Source organism: Acipenser ruthenus, chromosome 3 (assembly GCF_902713425.1).
Source record: "Acipenser ruthenus chromosome 3, fAciRut3.2 maternal haplotype, whole genome shotgun sequence".
Taxonomy (NCBI): Eukaryota; Metazoa; Chordata; class Actinopteri; order Acipenseriformes; family Acipenseridae; genus Acipenser; species Acipenser ruthenus.
This window is the reverse complement of record NC_081191.1, coordinates 88,847,947-88,866,873: the sequence shown is the minus strand read 5'-3', so window position 1 is coordinate 88,866,873 and position 18,927 is coordinate 88,847,947. Positions and strand designations below refer to the sequence as shown.

Below are 18,927 nucleotides of genomic sequence, written 5' to 3'. Positions count from 1 at the left end.
TTGGCTTCCATTGTGACTTTGTGAACAGCTACAGCATATATGACCTTTGGGTAATGTTAAAAAGCTGTTCTGTCAACAGCGTGTTTCTAGCAATGTAGAGTGCAGAAAGCTATACTATGCCTTAATGTATTAAGCAGACAACAGGGGCTGATTGTATTTGTTTACATTCTGCTTTCCAGACCTTATTAGAGGCAACAAAAAGCCTCCTGAACCAGGATTTGCACTGGTCCCTGTGCAGTCTGAGAGCAACAGTCACCAGAGGGCTTACTCCGGCCCACAAGCTCTGTGGAGTCTGCACACAGCAGTACAATAAGCACCGAGCTGGGGCAAAGATCATTGTTTTTAGGTAAGACTTGTTGGGACTCATTTGTAGATATTTGCATGTTGCATTTCTTTGCAACTTTGGCTGTTTTATAATTGCTGTTTAATACCCAATACAAAGCTAACTGGTATTTAAGTAGCTTGCTAAAATCTTGATAACAAATTAAGTCTTAGTTAAGCATCCCTGTGCGCCCTCTGTGCAGCTACTACTGCTAATATCTTATAAATAGGGGTCTACCTAAATCGCGATTTCGCGGAAATCATGAAATTGAGGGGTCACCGGGAAATTTACCTCTTAGGGGCCAATGCATACAAACAAGTACGGAGAGGAAAAACAAGGAAACTTGTTTAAATGAACTACTGCACAACGCAAGCGACGCAAACTACGTATCTTCCTTCTGTAGATAGCCCTTTTTGATTCCTTCGCTGTCCTGTGTGTATTGCACTTAAGCAAAAAACAAACAAACAAAAAACATCCACAAATAACATTTACAAAATAAATTCTCCAAAGCGGTTAACGTTCTTGTTTACTATTCAAATGACAAAGTTTTAATCAGCCTATCAATGCGTCTTTACTGCTTGTATGTGACCTGTACTGTGCAGTAGGGGGTGGGACAAAGTTGGTGCTGCATTGTTTTGATTTAGGTTGCTAAAATCTAGTTGTCAGCATTGGAGGTAAAATAGAAATGGACGACAAAAAAAGCAAAGTATATTTCGGCTGATGATCGTTTCAAGATATTTCCCAAAGAAACTGTACATGCAGACTGAGGTAATTGTTTTGCATATCTTAATGTGTCTTTCGAGAAAATACGATCGATTGCTATTTAGCTTCAGAATCACACATTAAACAAAAGGCTACTACAGAGGCTGCTGAACAGAACGTAAAATAAGCAGCTTTCAGAAACCAAACTGGAAAGTCAGCCCAGACTAAAAATATTCCAGTCTGTAAGTTAAATCAGTACTAAAACTATCCAGCACAGCCACCTCGCTTCAACCTGCTGCTTAAATTTTCGCAGTTGGAATTTTAGACCCGAATAGCTACGTTTTCTTTGTTTTGACTCGGTACTGATAAAATAAATTATTGGATCGGACAAATAACATGATGACTAACGTGCTGCATATATTGCCTTTATTAAAGTATGCCAGATGCCCTTGTGTAACCGAGTTTTTGGGCTGTTTCTAATTGATTTCCACATCTGTATAACTTGGCAAAGCTTTGCCTTAATTTCCAACCAATTCAGTAGATGCAGAACGTGCAGTCTCAATGTATGGGCAAGTCAACTGCAGGGGGATGCTGCATGCTTGCCTTTAATGACAGCACTCTGTTTTAGTAAGGAAGCAAGTACCACTATTTTTAGGCTTTATAGTGTTCTGAAATACTGTCTACAATGCCATCATAACCTCAGACTTGGTAGGGGTATCAAATTTCAGAGTTGTACTGGCTAATCTACAGTGCCTTGCATAAGTATTCACCCCCCCTTGGACTTTTTGTAGTGTTACAACCTGGAATTAAAATTCATTTAATTGGGATTTTTACCATTTGATTTACACAACATACTTAACACTTTGAAGGTGCAAAATATTTTTTATTAATTAAACAAAAAAAAAAAGAGATTTGTTGGTTGCATAAGTATTCACCCCCCTGAGTCAATACTTGGCAGCAATTACAGCTGTGAGTCTTTTTGGGTAAGTACCAGCTTTGCACATCTGGATCCTGCAATTTTTGCCCATTATTCTTGGCAAAATTGCTCAAGCTCTGTCAAGTTGGATAGGGACCGTTGGTGAACAGCAATTTTCAAGTCTTGCCACAGATTCTCAATCGGATTGAGGTCTGGGCTTTGAATGGGCCATTCTAAGACATTCAGGTTCTTGTTTTTAAACCACTCCAGTGTAGCTTTGGCTGTGTGTTTAGGGTCATTGTCCTGCTGGAAGGTGAACCTCTGCCCCAGTCCCAGATCTCTTGCAGACTGAAACAGGTTTTCCTCTAGAATTTCCCTGTATTTGGCTCCATCCATCTTGCCCTCAATCCTGGCCAGTTTCCCAGTCCCTGCCGATGAAAAGCATCCCCATAACATGATGCTGCCACTACCATGCTTCACCGTGGGGATGGTGTTCTCAGGGTGATGAGCAGTGTTGGCTTTGCACCACACATAGCGTTTTGCGCTAATGCCAAAAAGTTCAATTTTGGTCTCATCAGACCAGAGAACCTTTTTCCACATGTTTGCTGTGTCTCCCACATGCCTTTTGCCAAAATCCCAACGTGATTTGATATGGGTTTTTTTTCAGCAATGGCTTTCTTCACGCCACTCTTCCATAAAGCCCAGCGTTGTGGAGCGTCCGGGTTAAAGTTGTCCCATGGCGATTTCTCCCATCTCAGCTGTGGATCTCTCCAGCTCCTTTAGAGTTACCATTGGCCTCTTGGTTGCTTCTCTGACTAATGCCCTCCTTACCTGGTCACTGAGTTTTGGTGGACGGCCTTCTCTAGGCAGAGTCGCGGTTGTGCCATGTTCTTTCCATTTTTTAATAATGGATTTAACGGTGCTCCAGGGGATGTTCAAAGTTTGGGATATTTTTTTATAACCCAACCCTGATTGGTGCTTCTCTAGAACTTTATCCCGGACTTGTTTTGATAGCTCCTTGGTCTTCATGATGCTGTTTGTTTAGATATGCTCTCTAACAAACTTTGGGGCCTTCCAGAAACAGGTGTATTTAATCTGAGATCATGTGACACTTTAATTGCACACAGGTGGACTCCATTCAACTAATTATGTGACTTCTGAAGGCAATTGGTTGCACCAGAGCTTATTTAGGGGGGGTCACAGCAAAGGGGGTGAATACTTATGCAATCAAGACTTTTCAGTTTTTTATTTGTAAATAATTTTGAAAAATATGTAGATTTTTTTCCCCACTTCGACATTATGGACTATTTTGTGTAGATCAGTGACAAAAAATCCTAATTAAATCAATTTTAATTCCAGGTTGTAACACTACAAAATGTAGTGTGACGCATTCTTGTTTAGAATGACTGCATTTCAGTTTCCTGTTTCAGTCATCACATATTAGTATTATTTTAAAGCAGCTCTGTGGTCTAAATTTAGCTTCAAGAAACAAGTTGAACAGTACTGTGGTTTATCAGCTGTACTTTGTGATGTGATGTGTTTCTGAGGGTTGTATTAAACAGTCTATCATATCAAATGCAATCCAAAAAGGGCTACAGGAGGATAGGAGATTTGTTCAAATTAAAGGCAGATCACCATCTTCAGTGTCAGAAGGAAACATTTTGAATGAGGACACTGTAAAACTGCTAGCTTTGTTGAAGTAAATCACTTGACTGGAGAATTCTGACATTTGGACCATGATCAATATGGGGACTATGGTATTTCCACAGGAATGTACACAGCCTGCCAGTCTGTAACGTATTAATTTGGAATTTTGTCTTTTAACAGATATGCTGTGGGTGTTAGGTTGCAGAAAATCAACGAGGGCTGTGGTCAAAGATAAAGTAGCTGACAACCACGTTAAATGAATTCTAGAAGACTGAAATAAAACACTTGATATTGGGTGAAAAGATTAGAATGTGTCAGATAACGGAACTTCAAAAATTGAACCCTGTTGGTGTCTTTTATTAGTTTGAGTTTAAAGTGTAGCCAAGTGGTGAAGGTTTAACACTAGAACCGCCACGGTTATATTCATACCTAAAACCACCGCCGGCAGTCATTATGATGGTTACATTTTAAACAACACCAATATTAACATGAAAGACAAATTATTGGATGCAACTCAAAAGGTTTATTCAAGCACGTCATATCAAACATCTGCACAGCTGAAACGCTGTATTTAAATGAACAATCAAACACAAAAGTTTTTTTTTTTTTTTAACTTACCACATAAGAACATAAGAAAGTTTACAAACGAGAGGAGGCCATTCAGCCCATCTTGCTCGTTTGGTTGTTAGTAGCTTATTCATCCCAGAATCTCATCAAGCAGCTTCTTGAAGGATCCCAGGGTGTCAGCTTCAACAACATTACTGTCAGCTTCAACAACATTACATATAAGCACTACTTTAAAAAATAAAATAAAAAACTATAATAAAATAAACATTTCAAAACAAACTAGTGTGTAAACAAGTATATGTACATACAAAACTGTAGAAACGAAATTAGTTTTGAATTTAAAACGAAAGTAACATTTGTTTTCTGTTGCGTGTATTACTCGGTGCAGCACAGAATCCAGGTTGAGCTGCTGATAAAATCTCTCCTACTGATATTTTCCCCGGTGCATTGATGGTTGCCAGGTCCAGTAGAGATAACAACAGGCTTATATATAAAATTAAAATACAATATTGTAGGTTATATTCAAAACAAAAACATGTATTGTAAAAGGCAGTCAAAGTGATGGCTTTGGCGGTTCTAGGTGGGTGGGATTATAAATTCCTTATTTTCGTGATCCTACCTTTCAAATGCCATCAGGGTATTTAATACATCTATTTAGGAAAAGTCATAAACAGACAACCGCATAAAACCAGAAAACCTCAAACCGTCAAAATGACTACCGTGGCGGTTCTAGTGTTAAAATGTTGCCTAAATGTTTAGCCAAAAATACATAGTAGTAAGTGTACCATGTAAGCCAGTTTATTTAATATTCAGTATTTCTTCACAGTCTTTCCCATACACTTACAGTGCCGTGAAAAAGTATTTGCCCCCCTGTCTGATTTTCTGTATTTTTGCACATTTTTCACATTGTATTTGGTCAGATTTTTTTGTGGGTTGTAGTAGTATATAGAGGTAGTCTGAGAGAAAAAATGACACGAAAGTGTGGTGCTTCTTTCATTTGTTTGGTGTGCAAGGTAATTAAACATGCAATCTTCAGGTGTGAAAAAGTTATTGCCCCCCCCCCTCTAGTTAACTCAACCCAATTAAAGGGATAATTAGGGTCAGCTGTTTGAGTACTTTGGTTAACAACCAGGCCTGATTTGGGCCAGCCCTGCCCAATATAAATCTGACTAACTTTGGCCCTTACCATCAGAGTGAAGTTGTCAGCACACAGGTTCTAGAGGCACATCATGCCACGAACAAAAGAAATTCCTGAATTTCCTCCGGAAAAAAGTTGTTGATGCCTATCGGTCTGGAAAGGGTTACAAAGCCATTTCTAAGGCTCTGGGGCTCCACCGAACCACAGTCAGAGCCATATTGTCCAAATGGAGAAAGTTTGGGACAGTTGTGAATCTTCCCAGGAGTGGCCGTCCTGCCAAAATCTCTCCAAGAGCAAGGCGTAAAATCATCCAGGAAGTCACAAAGAACCCTAGAACAACATCCAGGGATCTGCAGGCCTCTCTCGCCTCGGCTGAGGTTAGTGTTCATGACTCCACCATCAGAAAGACACTGAGCAAAAATGGGATTCATGGCAGAGTAGCAAGGAGGAAACCATTGCTCACTAAGAAGAACATGAATGCTCGTCTCAAGTTTGCCAAAAAGCACCTGGATGATCCTCAAGAGTTCTGGAACAATATTCTATGGACAGATGAGTCAAAAGTGGAACTTTTTGGCTGTCATGGGCCCAGTTATGTCTGGCGAAAACCAAACACTGTATTTCACAGTAAGAACCTCATACCAACGGTCAAGCATGGTGGCGGTAGTGTCATGGTTTGGGGATGCTTTGCTGCATCAGGACCTGGACACCTTGCCATCATTGAAGGAACCATGAATTCTGCTCTGTATCAGAGAATTCTACAGGAGAATGTCAGAATGTCAGGCCATCCGTCCGTGAGCTGAAGCTGAAGTGCAGCTGGGTCATGCAGTAAGACAATGGTCCGAAACACACAAGCAAGTCTACATCAGAATGGTTGAAGAACAAGAAATTTAAAGTTTTGGAATGGCCTAGTCAAAGTCCAGACCTAAACCCCATTGAGATTTTGTGGCAGGACCTGAAACGAGCAGTTCATGCTCGAAAACCCACAAATGTCACTGAGTTGAAGCAGTTCTGCATGGAGGAGTGGGCCAAAATTCCTCCACGGCGCTGTGAGAGACTAATCAATAACTACAGGAAGCATCTAGTTGCAGTTATTGCTGCTAAAGGTGGCGTAACCAGTTATTGAGTCTAAGGGGGCGATTACTTTTTACACAGGGGCATTGGGTGTTGCATAACTTTCGTTAATAAATAAATGAAATATGTATCACATTTTTGTGTTATTTGTTCACTCTGGGTCCCTTTTATCTAATATTAGGTTTTGGTTGAAGATCTGATAACATTCAGTATCAAAAATCTGCAAAAATGCAGAAAATCAGACGGGGCAAATACTTTTTCACTGCACTGTACATGCTGTACACATACAGCATTTTGCACAAATACATGTTCAATACATTTTTTAAAGTGATGGAGGGCTTCTTATGGTGGCTTTTCTGATTGGTAACAAACATTCCCAACATGTTCGAGTTTAACCCTTTAATCATTTTTAACTGGAATTGTGGTGGTTTTTTCTAAACGTTGTCATTCCAGAACACCTAGATGAGTCATAATGGACAGACTGGGAAATGCAGCCATTTCCTTGAGGGAAAAGCAGGTTGCATAGGCCCCATACTGTTCTACCATGCCCCTTGTGACATCACTGAGATCCTTCTATTTTCCCATGATTGTTTCTGAATAGTTGCAAGCCTTGTGTCTACATGCATCAACATACATTGCTGGAGTTTTAATGATAACACTCAGGGATTCACTTCCCATGGACCAGCAGTCAGCTTCAAGAGGTTGCATCAAGGAACATGCTTTTAAAACACCCACAAATAAGTTCTCATTACATGTCGCTGCTTTTCCAATGACTCGTGTGTGTTTTTAATGTCCAGGGAATGTACAGTACATGTGACCTCTTGAAAGAGTCCCAGTACCAACTGAAAGTGCAGCAGTGAAAATATCACATGTGGGTAATGTCATGTTTAGCAGCCTATAAAACATGTGTATTCATTAAAGTTGTCTCTTTGCAGCTGTGGTCATGTTTATCACACAGCTTGTCTACAGAGCAGTCTCAGTCAACAAGAGGGGCAGCAAGGGGAGTGGGCCTGCTTGAAATGTTTGTCAGCTAACAAGAAGTGGACATCAATTACACACGGGAGGGTCGGTCATAAAACACAGGTACATTCTTCACTTTTAAATATATGTCAAAAGGGTCATGTTACTGTTTGTTGTCAAGGTATTATTAACTGAGCAAGTAAAAGTAATTATTATTATTATTTTTTTTTTTAGTAGAATTTAGAATTCTCTTTTTCTCAATTCAAACTTTGAGTGGCAAACCGTGTTATTATTCATTGCTCCTAAATATTACAGTGATATTAATGCTCAAAGAGAAAGTTCTGCTCCCTCAGTCTCAGTGTATTGGAAAATCCATCTGAAATGTTTCATGCAAACTTGGTTTGTTTGTCTAAGATTTACAATGGGAATTGGTTCCCTTGGTCCAAAACAAAGAGTTTGTGGTGATGTGTGTCACATCCCTTGTGAGATAATAGGTCATGCCACACAGTTGCAAAGCAAAGCTTTTAGTTGTCTTTAAAGTAAATTATTTAATGCATCATAGTATAGCATAGAAGCAAGTGGAGCAAACATTACTGAAGAACCAGGAAGCAAAACAGCTTCATAGGAATAGCACAGGTCTGCAGAAAGGTGGCAGCCAGGCCTGGTTTAACAAGCCTTGATTAGCACAAATCTTACAGATCACTCCAAAAAGTCATTCCTCTCGCACTTCTTTACCTAAGAAGTACCCAACAACTCAACACATTGATGTCCACAAATACAGGTTCAGTAACTCCTGTAAATAACTAGCTATTCAATCAATCGATCAATTAAATTTATAATATAATATAATATACAATAGAGCTACTAAGTTATTCAAAGCCATGAGTTAAAAACGAAATCTTAAAGCTGCTTTGAAGGCAATACAAGGAAGCCAGGGATGACATACAGTATTCACTTTTCTTAGTTTTAGTCAGAACCCTGGTGCAAGCATTCTGAACAAGCTGTGCAAGCGACACAACAGATTTAAGGATAACAGAACGGTATAATAGTAATCTTTCAGTATCAGGCACAGAAAGAAAAGTTTAATTGATACAATTACTGCATCCATCTCATTCAAGTTTGTTTTATTACAAATGCTATTATTATTATTATTATTATTATTATTATTATTATTATTATTATTATTATTATGTTAAAGTTCTTCTTACTACTGTAAGGCCTTATATGGTCTTGGGCCGCCTTATCTTCAAGATCTGCTGACCCCACATGTCCCTGGTCGTTCCCTGAGATCGGAAAATGGTAATCTTCTGACAGTCCCTAAAATTCATTTTAACTCTATCGGAGCCAGGGCATTTAGTTATAATGCCCCTCGTCTTTGTAACTTACTCCCGATTCATATCAGGAATACTAGCACAATTTAATCTTTTAAATCCTGTTTGAAAACTTATTTGTTTTGGTCTGTTTATTTGTAGCTGGATTACATATTAGACACAGGCTTTTTATATTTCTTTGGTAAAGCACCCTGGAATGCTTGCATGAAGAGGGCTATATAAGCTAAATTTGTATTGTATTGTATTGTATTGTATTGTATTGTATTGTATTATTATTATTATTATTATCATCCAAAAAACAACCCAGCATATAAAAAAAACCTTTTGTCCTATTTCTGGATTAATATTGTTGCCCTTCCTTTATAGTTTTATATTTATTTACACAGAATTATACAGAAACATTCCAGCATTTGCTGTTAAATTGTTTGAACCAACTGCTAAATCACAGTGGAGTCAGTTTATTACACACCTTAATGCATTTCAAGTGATACTGTATATTTTCTTATCAGTTTCCTTTAAAAGGGTATCCTTTACTGATGTTTTTCATTGCCATTTTTAAAAAAAAGTATTCTCATTTATTAATAACTTAAAATTGTAAATACTATCATTCATATATATATATAATATAATATAATATAATATAATATACTCACCCGTTATAACGCTCCCCGTTATAGTGCGGAATCGGTTATAACACGGTAGGGTCATGGCTCCCATTTGCTTCATAATGCCATTACAGTATCCCTTTTATACTCTTTATAAGGCGGAACACAAATAGCACGGTCTTGTAACTATGGCTCCCCACTATAGCATTATAAATAGTGGGCACTGTGTGTCAGTGTGTGTGTGTGTGTATGTGTATATATATATATATATATATATATATATATAATATATATATATATTGGTTATAGTATCGTACTTGATTCATGGGCTTGCAGCTATCCTGAATTTCTAAAAGTATACTCTGTTGAAACTGACAGGTTTCATTTGTTGTTGTGTTGTCGCTAAGTGTATTTTGAGAAGTGAAAGCATATTTAGCACGCAGGTGGAGCTTCAGAGTAGATGTTGCCTACGTTTTTGATTCTGAAACTGAATTTGTCAGTAGATACGTCAGAAACTTTTTTTTTTAAAATAAACTTCCCCTTCACAACTCCTTTGTTCCATAATGCAGTTATATGACTAACTTTCTATGCTAACACTGACTGCACTCATTGTGTTGTATGCAGTCAAGTATATTAAAATGGTGATGCAGGGAATGAGTTAAGACAAGACATAGGAGTGCAATTAACGCCAATGAAATTGACGTGTTAATCACAGAAGGAGCGTAGTGTCTGTAAAAACAATATCTTTTCAGGGATGTAAAGATATTCATCTAACAAGGCACATGATTTATGTTAAATTGACAATAAATGCCCTAGGCTATATGGGTATATAAACATGTTTGAGATTTGTGCTAATAAAATGAAATGTTGGTAGTTATTAGCACAGTTTGATGCAAGAAGCAGGGCGGTTGCTGCTGCTGCTGCTGAATGCCAAACTATATTACATATTACATGTCCTTGTCTTTTTTTTTTTTTTTTTTTTTTTCTCAACAGCTTTCTATTTTAACAGAACTTGCGAGGCAAAACTCAGATGGCTTCACATTGGGAGGTCGGACTGATCTCTTCCAGCAAGGAGATTTTCAGCTGAAACTCGCTCCACCTCCTTTAGTAGACTCAACTTGAGGGTACTTTTTTGGTTGAGCTCTTTGGTTCATATCTGCAAACCAGAATTTTTTTTTTTTTTATTTCTGTGAAACCAAAGTGTGCTCAGTTGCAATTAGTAGCTTAGTCTTAGTGGTGGAATTCCACAAAGCTAGGATATAAGTAAGCAATGCTTCTTGGAATACCCAGTGAAAAGGAAAAATAAACTCACTCCTTTTGATTAATTTGTTATACATTATCTCACAAATATTTGAACTTGAATTTGATTATACAATACTGTGAAGCTGTTTGTGTTTGCTGTTGCCTCAGCATTTCAGCCGCTGTCCTGTGATTTGAACTGTTTACCTAGGTGCTTGACGTTATGGATGATGTGAAACATTCATAACACCACAGTATACATGACTTCTCATCTGTGCACAGGCTGTTTCAAGGGTGATAAATAACAAGGCCTCGTATTTTCAAGATGATTTAAATAAAAAATATGTGCTGATTATGACCAAAGAAAATATAACAGGTCTGTAAATTCTTTAGTTCAACAGTACAATATAGGTTAATTATAATTATTAATTATAAAAGATGGCAAATATTCTGCATTATGCTATTTAGACTGTTTAGCTCAAATGAATAGGCCCCTGCATCTGCTATATTCCCAACATTTAACACTAAATAACATACAGAATCAATTTCATGTTGTTGCTGTAAATCAGTTTTAATAGTGTTGACATACTCATATTAGCTTATATTTTAAAGTGCCTGTGTGTCAACACTGTGTAGAGTATTAAAAAAAAGCTTTGGAGAATATCATCAGTTGGTAGATCCAGAGTAATAAATGTTATTCAAAATGATTCAATATTAACCTATATTCAGGAAGCAGCCACGCCCAAATCTGTGTGGCTGTTTATGTTTAATAAGAGAATCTTCACTATATGGTAAACATTAGGAGCCTTATTTTTTTATTTATTTATTTTTTTAATTCAGTAATCGGCAATTGTTTTATTATTTTCTCCCAATTTGGCATATCCAATTATTTTTAGGCTCAGCTCACCGCTACCACCCCCGCACTGACTCGGGAGCGGCGCGCTGTGAGCCGAGGACACCCTGGCCGACCTGGGCCCTCCCCCCCCGGGTGGCGCTCGGCCAATTGTGCGCTGCCCCCTGGGATCTCCCGTCTACGGTCAGCAATAGAATAGCCTGGACTCGAACCAGCGACCTCCAGGCTATAGGGCGCATCCTGCACTCCACTCAGAGTGCCTTTACCAGATGCGCCACTCGGAAGCCCCACAGGAGCTTTAGTTAATTTTAAATTAATTATATAATGTTTTATGTATTGTACCTACAATAAACACAATGCAATCATTTTCCCTCTGCATTCTTCTTCCAGTTTTTTAATACTGTGACTACAGGTCAATGAGCGTCTGAGAGAAAACAGAAAACTCAGAATAGTCGACCCTTTGAATGTCAGTTTAAATATCACCTCAAAGGCAAAGAACATAAATAGTGTTACAAAGAGGACTTTATCAGGAGTAAACTAAGAGTACATATGTATAGTCTGTAAATAAGGGCCAATGCATTATTAGACATGAGGTTTAATGTACTACTTCTGAACATTTCTCAGTTTAATATGTATTCAGTGTGACACGGCACGATGACTACAGAGAAGATTTTTTTTTTTTTTATGAGATTATTACCACTAAGGATATGGAAATATTTTTCATGTTAACTAGATTAACAAAACAGAAGGACAATAAAGTAACTTATAAAAACATGTTATTATATTTACTTGTAAAAACATGAAACAGAAGTAATATAATTGCATGAGCATTTTTTTCTGTCTTGAAAATAGACACTTGTGCTTAAATGCATGACAATATAGTAAAAAATTGAGAAAAAATTGAAACTCGCTGTATAAGGCTGTGAGATGGTTGTGTCGTGTATCTATTTTACAATCGCAATTTACAATTCCATGCCGTTGTTTAGTTTATTCAAAGTTGATAAATCAGGATTCATAAAGTGAGGCAAGCCAGATGGTTTCCAAACCTTCGCCCGTCCCAAGACCTTCCTCCAGTCACACACCTGCTTTCACAATATTTATTTCTTAACCTGTTTTGCTAGATTTTACATTGGCACGGACTGGCTCCAGGACCATCTATAATCAATCAACTATCTGTCAATGTGATCGCACACAGGAGCATGGGCCAACACCTCAGTATGGAATATTTTTTTATTTACCACATAATTAATACCCACCAGTTAGTATCAATGAAATATTTTAGTTTTTATTTATTTTACTATTATTAAAAAAATCTATATTTACACTTTAGTAATAACTCAGAGGGATGGAGTTTTATTTAAACAGTTGAGCAAATCACATCACAGAATATCACATTACAGTTAAGAGCAGTTATAAAGTACAATGAAGTAAAATCAGTAGAAAATAAGGTCAAATTCAAATACAAAGTAAAGAATACAGTAAATAATTACATTTAAGAGTGAGTTTAACTAAAAGCAGTTAACTTATAGTAAAAGTATTTGCTTATACCAGTTAAGTCCATTAAGAGCACATTGTAAGTACAATAAATGGATAAGAACAATTTCAACTAAGAGCAGTTACCAAAAACGTGCGTATGGATATCTGTAAGAGTAAAATCAAGTACAAGATAGAGTGAATAGTTAAGATTAATAGCAGTAGTAGAATACGGCAAGGTATGGGGCAGTTCAGTACGAATACAAGCTGATGCAAGTACTGGTACAATAGGGTCCCAGTAGGAATTTCATTTGAAATCAGTAGGAAATCCTGAGTTACAGTGGAATTACAGACACTTATTTTAAAGTGTTACCGTTGTAACGTCTGTTACTTTCAAAAGAAGCTAATGGATGTGCAAAACTGGCTCCTAAATTAAATGTTTCAATTGTTTATTTCCAGTCTGGTCACTATCATTTCCTTTCTGAAAATCTTGTAGCTTAGACTATTTCCTTACACTATTTCCCTTAGAAAAATTTACCGTGTTATTTTTCCACAGTATTTTTGCAGCCTTACCTTTCCTTTCCCATGGTTATACAAGCGTTTGCCATAGTTTACACTAGTTTGCCTTGTTTATTAACATGCTTCACCATACCATGCACTTCTTTACGATGCTTAACTAGACCATGCTTTCACTATGCTTTATTACACTTTGTTGTGCTTTTACTATGGGAAACTTTTACAAGGGTTACAACACAAGTTTAAATAAAATACCTTAAATAACAGCTCGGCTGGAGCAAACTTTATTTAAGCAGCGGAGCAACTGCGATATATAATCAGAACTTAATTAACTGAAAACAAGTGACATGTAGAAAGAGTGGCATACAGAATATACATTTACACCATGGTAAATGAAACAAACGTTACAGAAAAGCAAAAAATAAGTAAGTTGCTTTTGGGAGCTCATAACCCCAGGTTCAGTCACGGCCATCTGATCATTGGTCATTTGGAGAAACAGCATGAGCACTTCTTCACCTGCCTCTTGCTATAAATGTCAGCAAGTCAAAACAACATAAAGATGTGATAGCCAAACAGATCTCATTGTAATGGTTTGTATGGTCATTGCCTTGGCTATGCTGAATGTAGTAGATTCGGAATATGTGGTATGGGAAGAAACAGATGATCATCACCATAAGAAAGTTCAGGTTCTTCAACTGAGCCCTGAATTCCTGACGGGACAGCAAGTTGGTCTTGTTCTTCATTACAACTTTCACTAGGATCACCAACTGGCAAACAAGCAATGCAAACACTGTCAACAAAACAGTGATGATAATAACATAGTTCAGTAAAGCAACAAAAGGATTTTCCATTTCTTTCCCAAACTCAAAGCACTTGTTGGTACTGTAATTGCCATGTTTGCCGTACTGAATGAAGAGTGGTGGGAAAATACTGACAAAGACAACCACCCATACCAGACAGCTGGCAAAAAAAGCATGGAGGGGCCTGTAGAAATGCATATCCTTTCCAAAGAACGATAGGAAGCGTACAACCAGGATGGCAATGTAGAAAATGAAGGAGATGTATAAATGGGTGTGGATGAAGATGCTCACCCATTTGCAGAGGAAAAACGGATGCTTCCACTCATTTGTGGCAAAGTATTCAATGCGAAATGGGACAGAGATTAGAAACACGCTGTGTACCAAGACAAGGTTGATGATAGAGGTTGTGGTGACGGAAAGCTTTGTGCTGCTGTTATACAAGAAGACAGTCATAAAAATGACTCCCACTACTCCACCAATTAGCGAGACACTGTAGATGGCCACCAGAGCATAATTGTATTGTGAGATTGAGCTATTCATTTGTACCATATCTTCTACGGTCTCATTTGTCCCATTGTTGATATACATTTCCCTCTTCAAATTCCTGCAAAAACATGAAATGCAGCATTAGAAGAAATATATATATATATATATATATATATATATATATATATATATATATATATATATATGTATATATATATATATATATATATATATATATATATATGTGGTACAAAAATGTTCATATCTTTTTCAATGAGGGAACCAATTCCAGAGACAATTTGAACAATTTAAACATGCTGCAAAATATACAAAACTTAAAATAACCATTGTTAAAAGAGGAAATAGTTTGAAATTTGCAACAACTTGTACGTTTCCCCTTCCTAGCTGTATTCCTGGAAACCACATTCCACCACATGCTGTCCTGGGGCAGCTCTATGAACAGAAACTAGAGGTTTTCATGTAAATATACTATACTAGTCACATTTCTTGAGATTAAGGCTTGTTAAGGAAGCTTGGGGCATTTCTTGTTAAAAGTTGGTTACAACTTGCTCTATCACAATTTGGACCTGCTTTCTTATTCAGTGGTGAAAGTGTGTGGAAGAAAATCGCTAAGGAGAGCCACCCTAGCTATTATATGAAACAAGGGGCCAAGGGGAGCTGAAACAATATTATAGGATAATTGAATGTTTGTGGAGGAACCACAATGAGGAGCACACGATTATATGTGAAAACTGTCCAGTTAAATTCTGGACGTGCGGGACAATCTGAAGAACTGTTATTTAAATAAAACACGGCACAAGTAGCAGACCACCAGCAAATCTACACAAACAATGTTCTTCTCCCTACCTTCTATGAAAAATATGAAAGGATTGCTTCCTAGATTACGAAAGGATTGCTTCAGATAGACTACAACAATTTCTGGTTATCCCAGGTGAAGAACTTGGGACTGTCTACATAAGGAGAGACACACTAAACAATATGTTAGTAAAAGCAAGATGTCCACTATATTCTCCTAACATATTACAATACAAAATATAATAAAACATATACTCTTAGGTTACAATTAAATATAGGCTCTTGGGCTATATATTGACTTGAAGATATTCATACAATTCAAGGAATTTATATTTTAACCAGTTCTAGATCAGATCAAAGAGAGACGTTAACCTCACAGAGGGATCCTCTCTTATGAAAGAAACCTTATACTTACTTCCTTCTATGCTCTATATGCATATTTTCTAGAAATTAAAAATGAGCTACAAATTAATGCGCCATATTAGAGGGACCATAACAAGGAAGACCCTATGGGTTAGGCACTGGGCCCCCCAGTTCCAGGTTTCCAGTATTGACACAATACTGGAACCATTTAGCAAAGCCTTGTTGCAATTCTGTTTTTTTTAATATATGAAACTTCTAGGGTCTTATTAAATACACACACACACAGAGTATGCAGTTTTGTTAGCCAAGTAAACTCAGGTGTACCTTGTCTGTGACGTTGTGGCTGCATTAGGACTCTAGTACAAGACTTAACATTGGTTAATGTAATAAATAATATTCCAACAACTAGGCAAACACTCTCCATCTGGCTTTACCCATACAACAAATTTCACCAGGTGTCTTTCTGTCATTATTTCTTTAAAGTGAAACCAGGTCTTAATATTGTAATTTTAGATTGCTATTAATAAACTGTATTCACATGCTGTACAGTATAAAATGTACTTTTTAACATGACAAGTATGTATATTTCAGTTTTTAAGCAAATAAATCATTCATTAGTTTGTACACAAAACATGAAATAGTCACTTGAGTCTTACCTAGCTTAGTTTTTCTTAAAAGATGATGAACTCTGGATGCACAGCTAATGCTTCTGAGTAGGAGGACTGAAAAAGTTACTAAACACACATGCTGGTTAAAGTACAGGAAAGGGGAGGGACATTGCAGCGGGGACAGTTTTGTGATTTTTTTTTTTTACTACTTGTATTGGTCCATAAAGTGAACATTTCCTTTGTCTAATATTCTGCTAACACTTATTTGCATTGCATTTCTGTATATTTTCTTCAGGTTTAACTATTTAGGGAAAGGATAGAACAAAAACTTCAACAGGTATAAAATTTGGTCACCCCCAACAACTCTATAATTTACAGTGATTCTTTAGGGTAGTGTTAAGTGTTTAGATGATGTTAGGTAAACATATGGAAGCAGAGTTCACAAAGTTCAGCTTCACACACACATGCACTAAGCTAGGCTATGAGACAGCCGCTCATGTTTCTTTATGATATCAAATGTTTGACCACCAGTTGGCACTATGCACTAAGCAAAACAAAAAATGCTATTCCAAATGCTATAGGACCTAAAAATAGAAAAAATCAGTAATGGACCTATAGTTGTGAATTAATCCTTAATAAGCAAAAACTTTTAACAACACCTTTAGAGATATGAAAATATTAACTAAAACGCAACTGAATAGGGTGCAGCGCAGGTCATCTTTTTTGTAGCCTTGTGATATCAATATAACAGTTTTAAATGTCAAGATCCTGAGAAAATGTATTTTGCGATCGTGACATAAACATAACTTTCCCCTCTTGGGTAAGGAAACTCATTTAAGTTGATGTCTGCCTACGAGTGCACACAATACCAATGCTATGTTACTAAGTCTCCATTTATTGATTCCAATATTCAAAAGCTACACATCTACAGCGTCAACATTTATCATTAGACACAACAAATGCAGCACGTAGTTTTAATTTTCTGGGAGATAGCTCGGGCACGGAGATGGTCTGTCTTCAGAAGAGGATTCACTTAATCATGTCTCACTCAATAATAGTGAATTACATGACAAACATTTCCACTATTTTTTCAAATGTATATTCAATGTCATTTCTCTTAAACAACGTTTTTGGTTGTACTTCAGACCTGTTATTATCTGTTTCTGCTGATTTACCAAAACTAATACCAACATGGGTTTATCAAATGACATACAGGATCAGGAATCCTGATTGTCATTCCCCTAGTGAATCCATAAATGTACATGTAAACCTGTTAAATCATGTGCATTACTAAACAGAACCTTAGCATCACATACATAACACCGTGTAACAATTTTTTATTTTTTTTTGGTTCCTGGGTAGTAAGTGTTATTTCCTAATTGCTTATGCCTCAAAAGTATAGAAAATGTCTATTATTCCCCACAAACTTTGCTTTTGTGACCAGGACAGTGATATTTGAAATTTACCTATTTTCCAGAACATTCCAGATAGATTCAGTGCTGAGTAAACTTGGAGTAACTTCTAGAACTTTCTAGAACTTTCCAGTAATATAAATAGTAGTATAAATACAAGGGCCTTAAGCCCACCAGTTCAGTTTAGTTCCAGCTGCCTAAGTGGATACATATCTGCATTTTTCTGAGATGGCATCAAGGTCATAGGAGACTTAAAAATGGTGGCATTCCTGATGGGTCTCCAAGGCGGTTTTACCAAGTTTCCCTGCTATCTTTGCCTTTGGGACAGCAGGGACACCAAGGCGCACTACCACAGGTGGGCCTGGCCACAGCGAACCGAGTTCTCTGTGGGGAGGAACAACGTCAAGTGGGAGCCACTGGTGGACCCCCGAAAGGTGCTGATGCCACCACTGCACATCAAATTAGGCCTTATGAAACAATTTGTCAGAGCTCTAGATAAGGAGTCGGCAGCCTTCAAGTACCTTCAAGACTTCTTCCCTAAGCTGTCTGAGGCAAAGGTCAAAGTCGGTGTCTTTGTCGGACCACAGATAAAGAAGATCCTGGAGTGCAATGAATTCCCCAAGAAGCTCACTAGTAAGGAGAAAGCGGCTTGGAACAGCTTTGTCGCAGTGGTTCGGGGCTTCCTGGGCAATCACAAGGCCGAAAACTATGTGGAGCTGGTTGAGACTCTGGTGAAGAACTACGGCACAATGGGCTGTAGGATGTCCCTCAAAGTCCATATCCTTGATGCTCATCTTGATAAATTCAAGGAGAACATGGGAGCGTACTCGGAGGAGCAAGGCGAGCGCTTCCACCAGGATATACTGGACTTTGAACGCCGCTACCAAGGATAGTATAATGAGAACATGATGGGAGACTACATTTGGGGGCTGATTCGTGAAAGTGATTTACAGTATAATCGTAAATCTCGAAAAACTACTCACTTCTAAATCTTTTGTAGTCATTTTTGTATTACTTTAGTATAAATACATGTTAATTTGGATTCATATGTTGTTTTTTTCTGACTTTATGTGAACGAAAAGACACAAATTCGCCCGTTTTC

The 18,927-nt window shown here is 37.4% G+C and overlaps 2 protein-coding genes across 4 annotated transcripts in view; one reads left to right on the top strand and one right to left on the bottom strand.

Annotated features, from left to right (window-relative positions):
* Positions 1–11,721, top strand: part of LOC117394978 (vacuolar protein sorting-associated protein 8 homolog) — a 43,940-nt gene extending 32,219 nt beyond the window's left edge. For 2 of the 3 annotated variants that reach the window (XM_059018727.1, XM_033993773.3), the window contains 3 exons: positions 180–346; positions 7,299–7,446; positions 10,253–11,721. In XM_059018727.1, the coding sequence (XP_058874710.1) occupies positions 180–346; positions 7,299–7,446; positions 10,253–10,381 (444 nt within the window). In that variant the 3' untranslated portion in view covers positions 10,382–11,721. The remainder of the gene's footprint in view (positions 1–179; positions 347–7,298; positions 7,447–10,252) is intronic. The other variant, XM_033993774.3, reaches the window with a different exon arrangement.
* Positions 11,722–12,725: 1,004 nt separating this feature from the next.
* On the bottom strand, positions 12,726–16,538 carry LOC117435286 (probable G-protein coupled receptor 141). Its single transcript, XM_034058334.3, has 2 exons — positions 16,462–16,538; positions 12,726–14,744 (listed from the first exon to the last, which is right to left on the bottom strand). The coding sequence occupies exon 2, from the start codon at positions 14,726–14,728 to the stop codon at positions 13,853–13,855; it is 876 nt and encodes a 291-aa protein (XP_033914225.2). The 5' UTR covers positions 14,729–14,744; positions 16,462–16,538; the 3' UTR covers positions 12,726–13,852.
* Between the last annotated feature and the right edge of the window lie 2,389 nt (positions 16,539–18,927).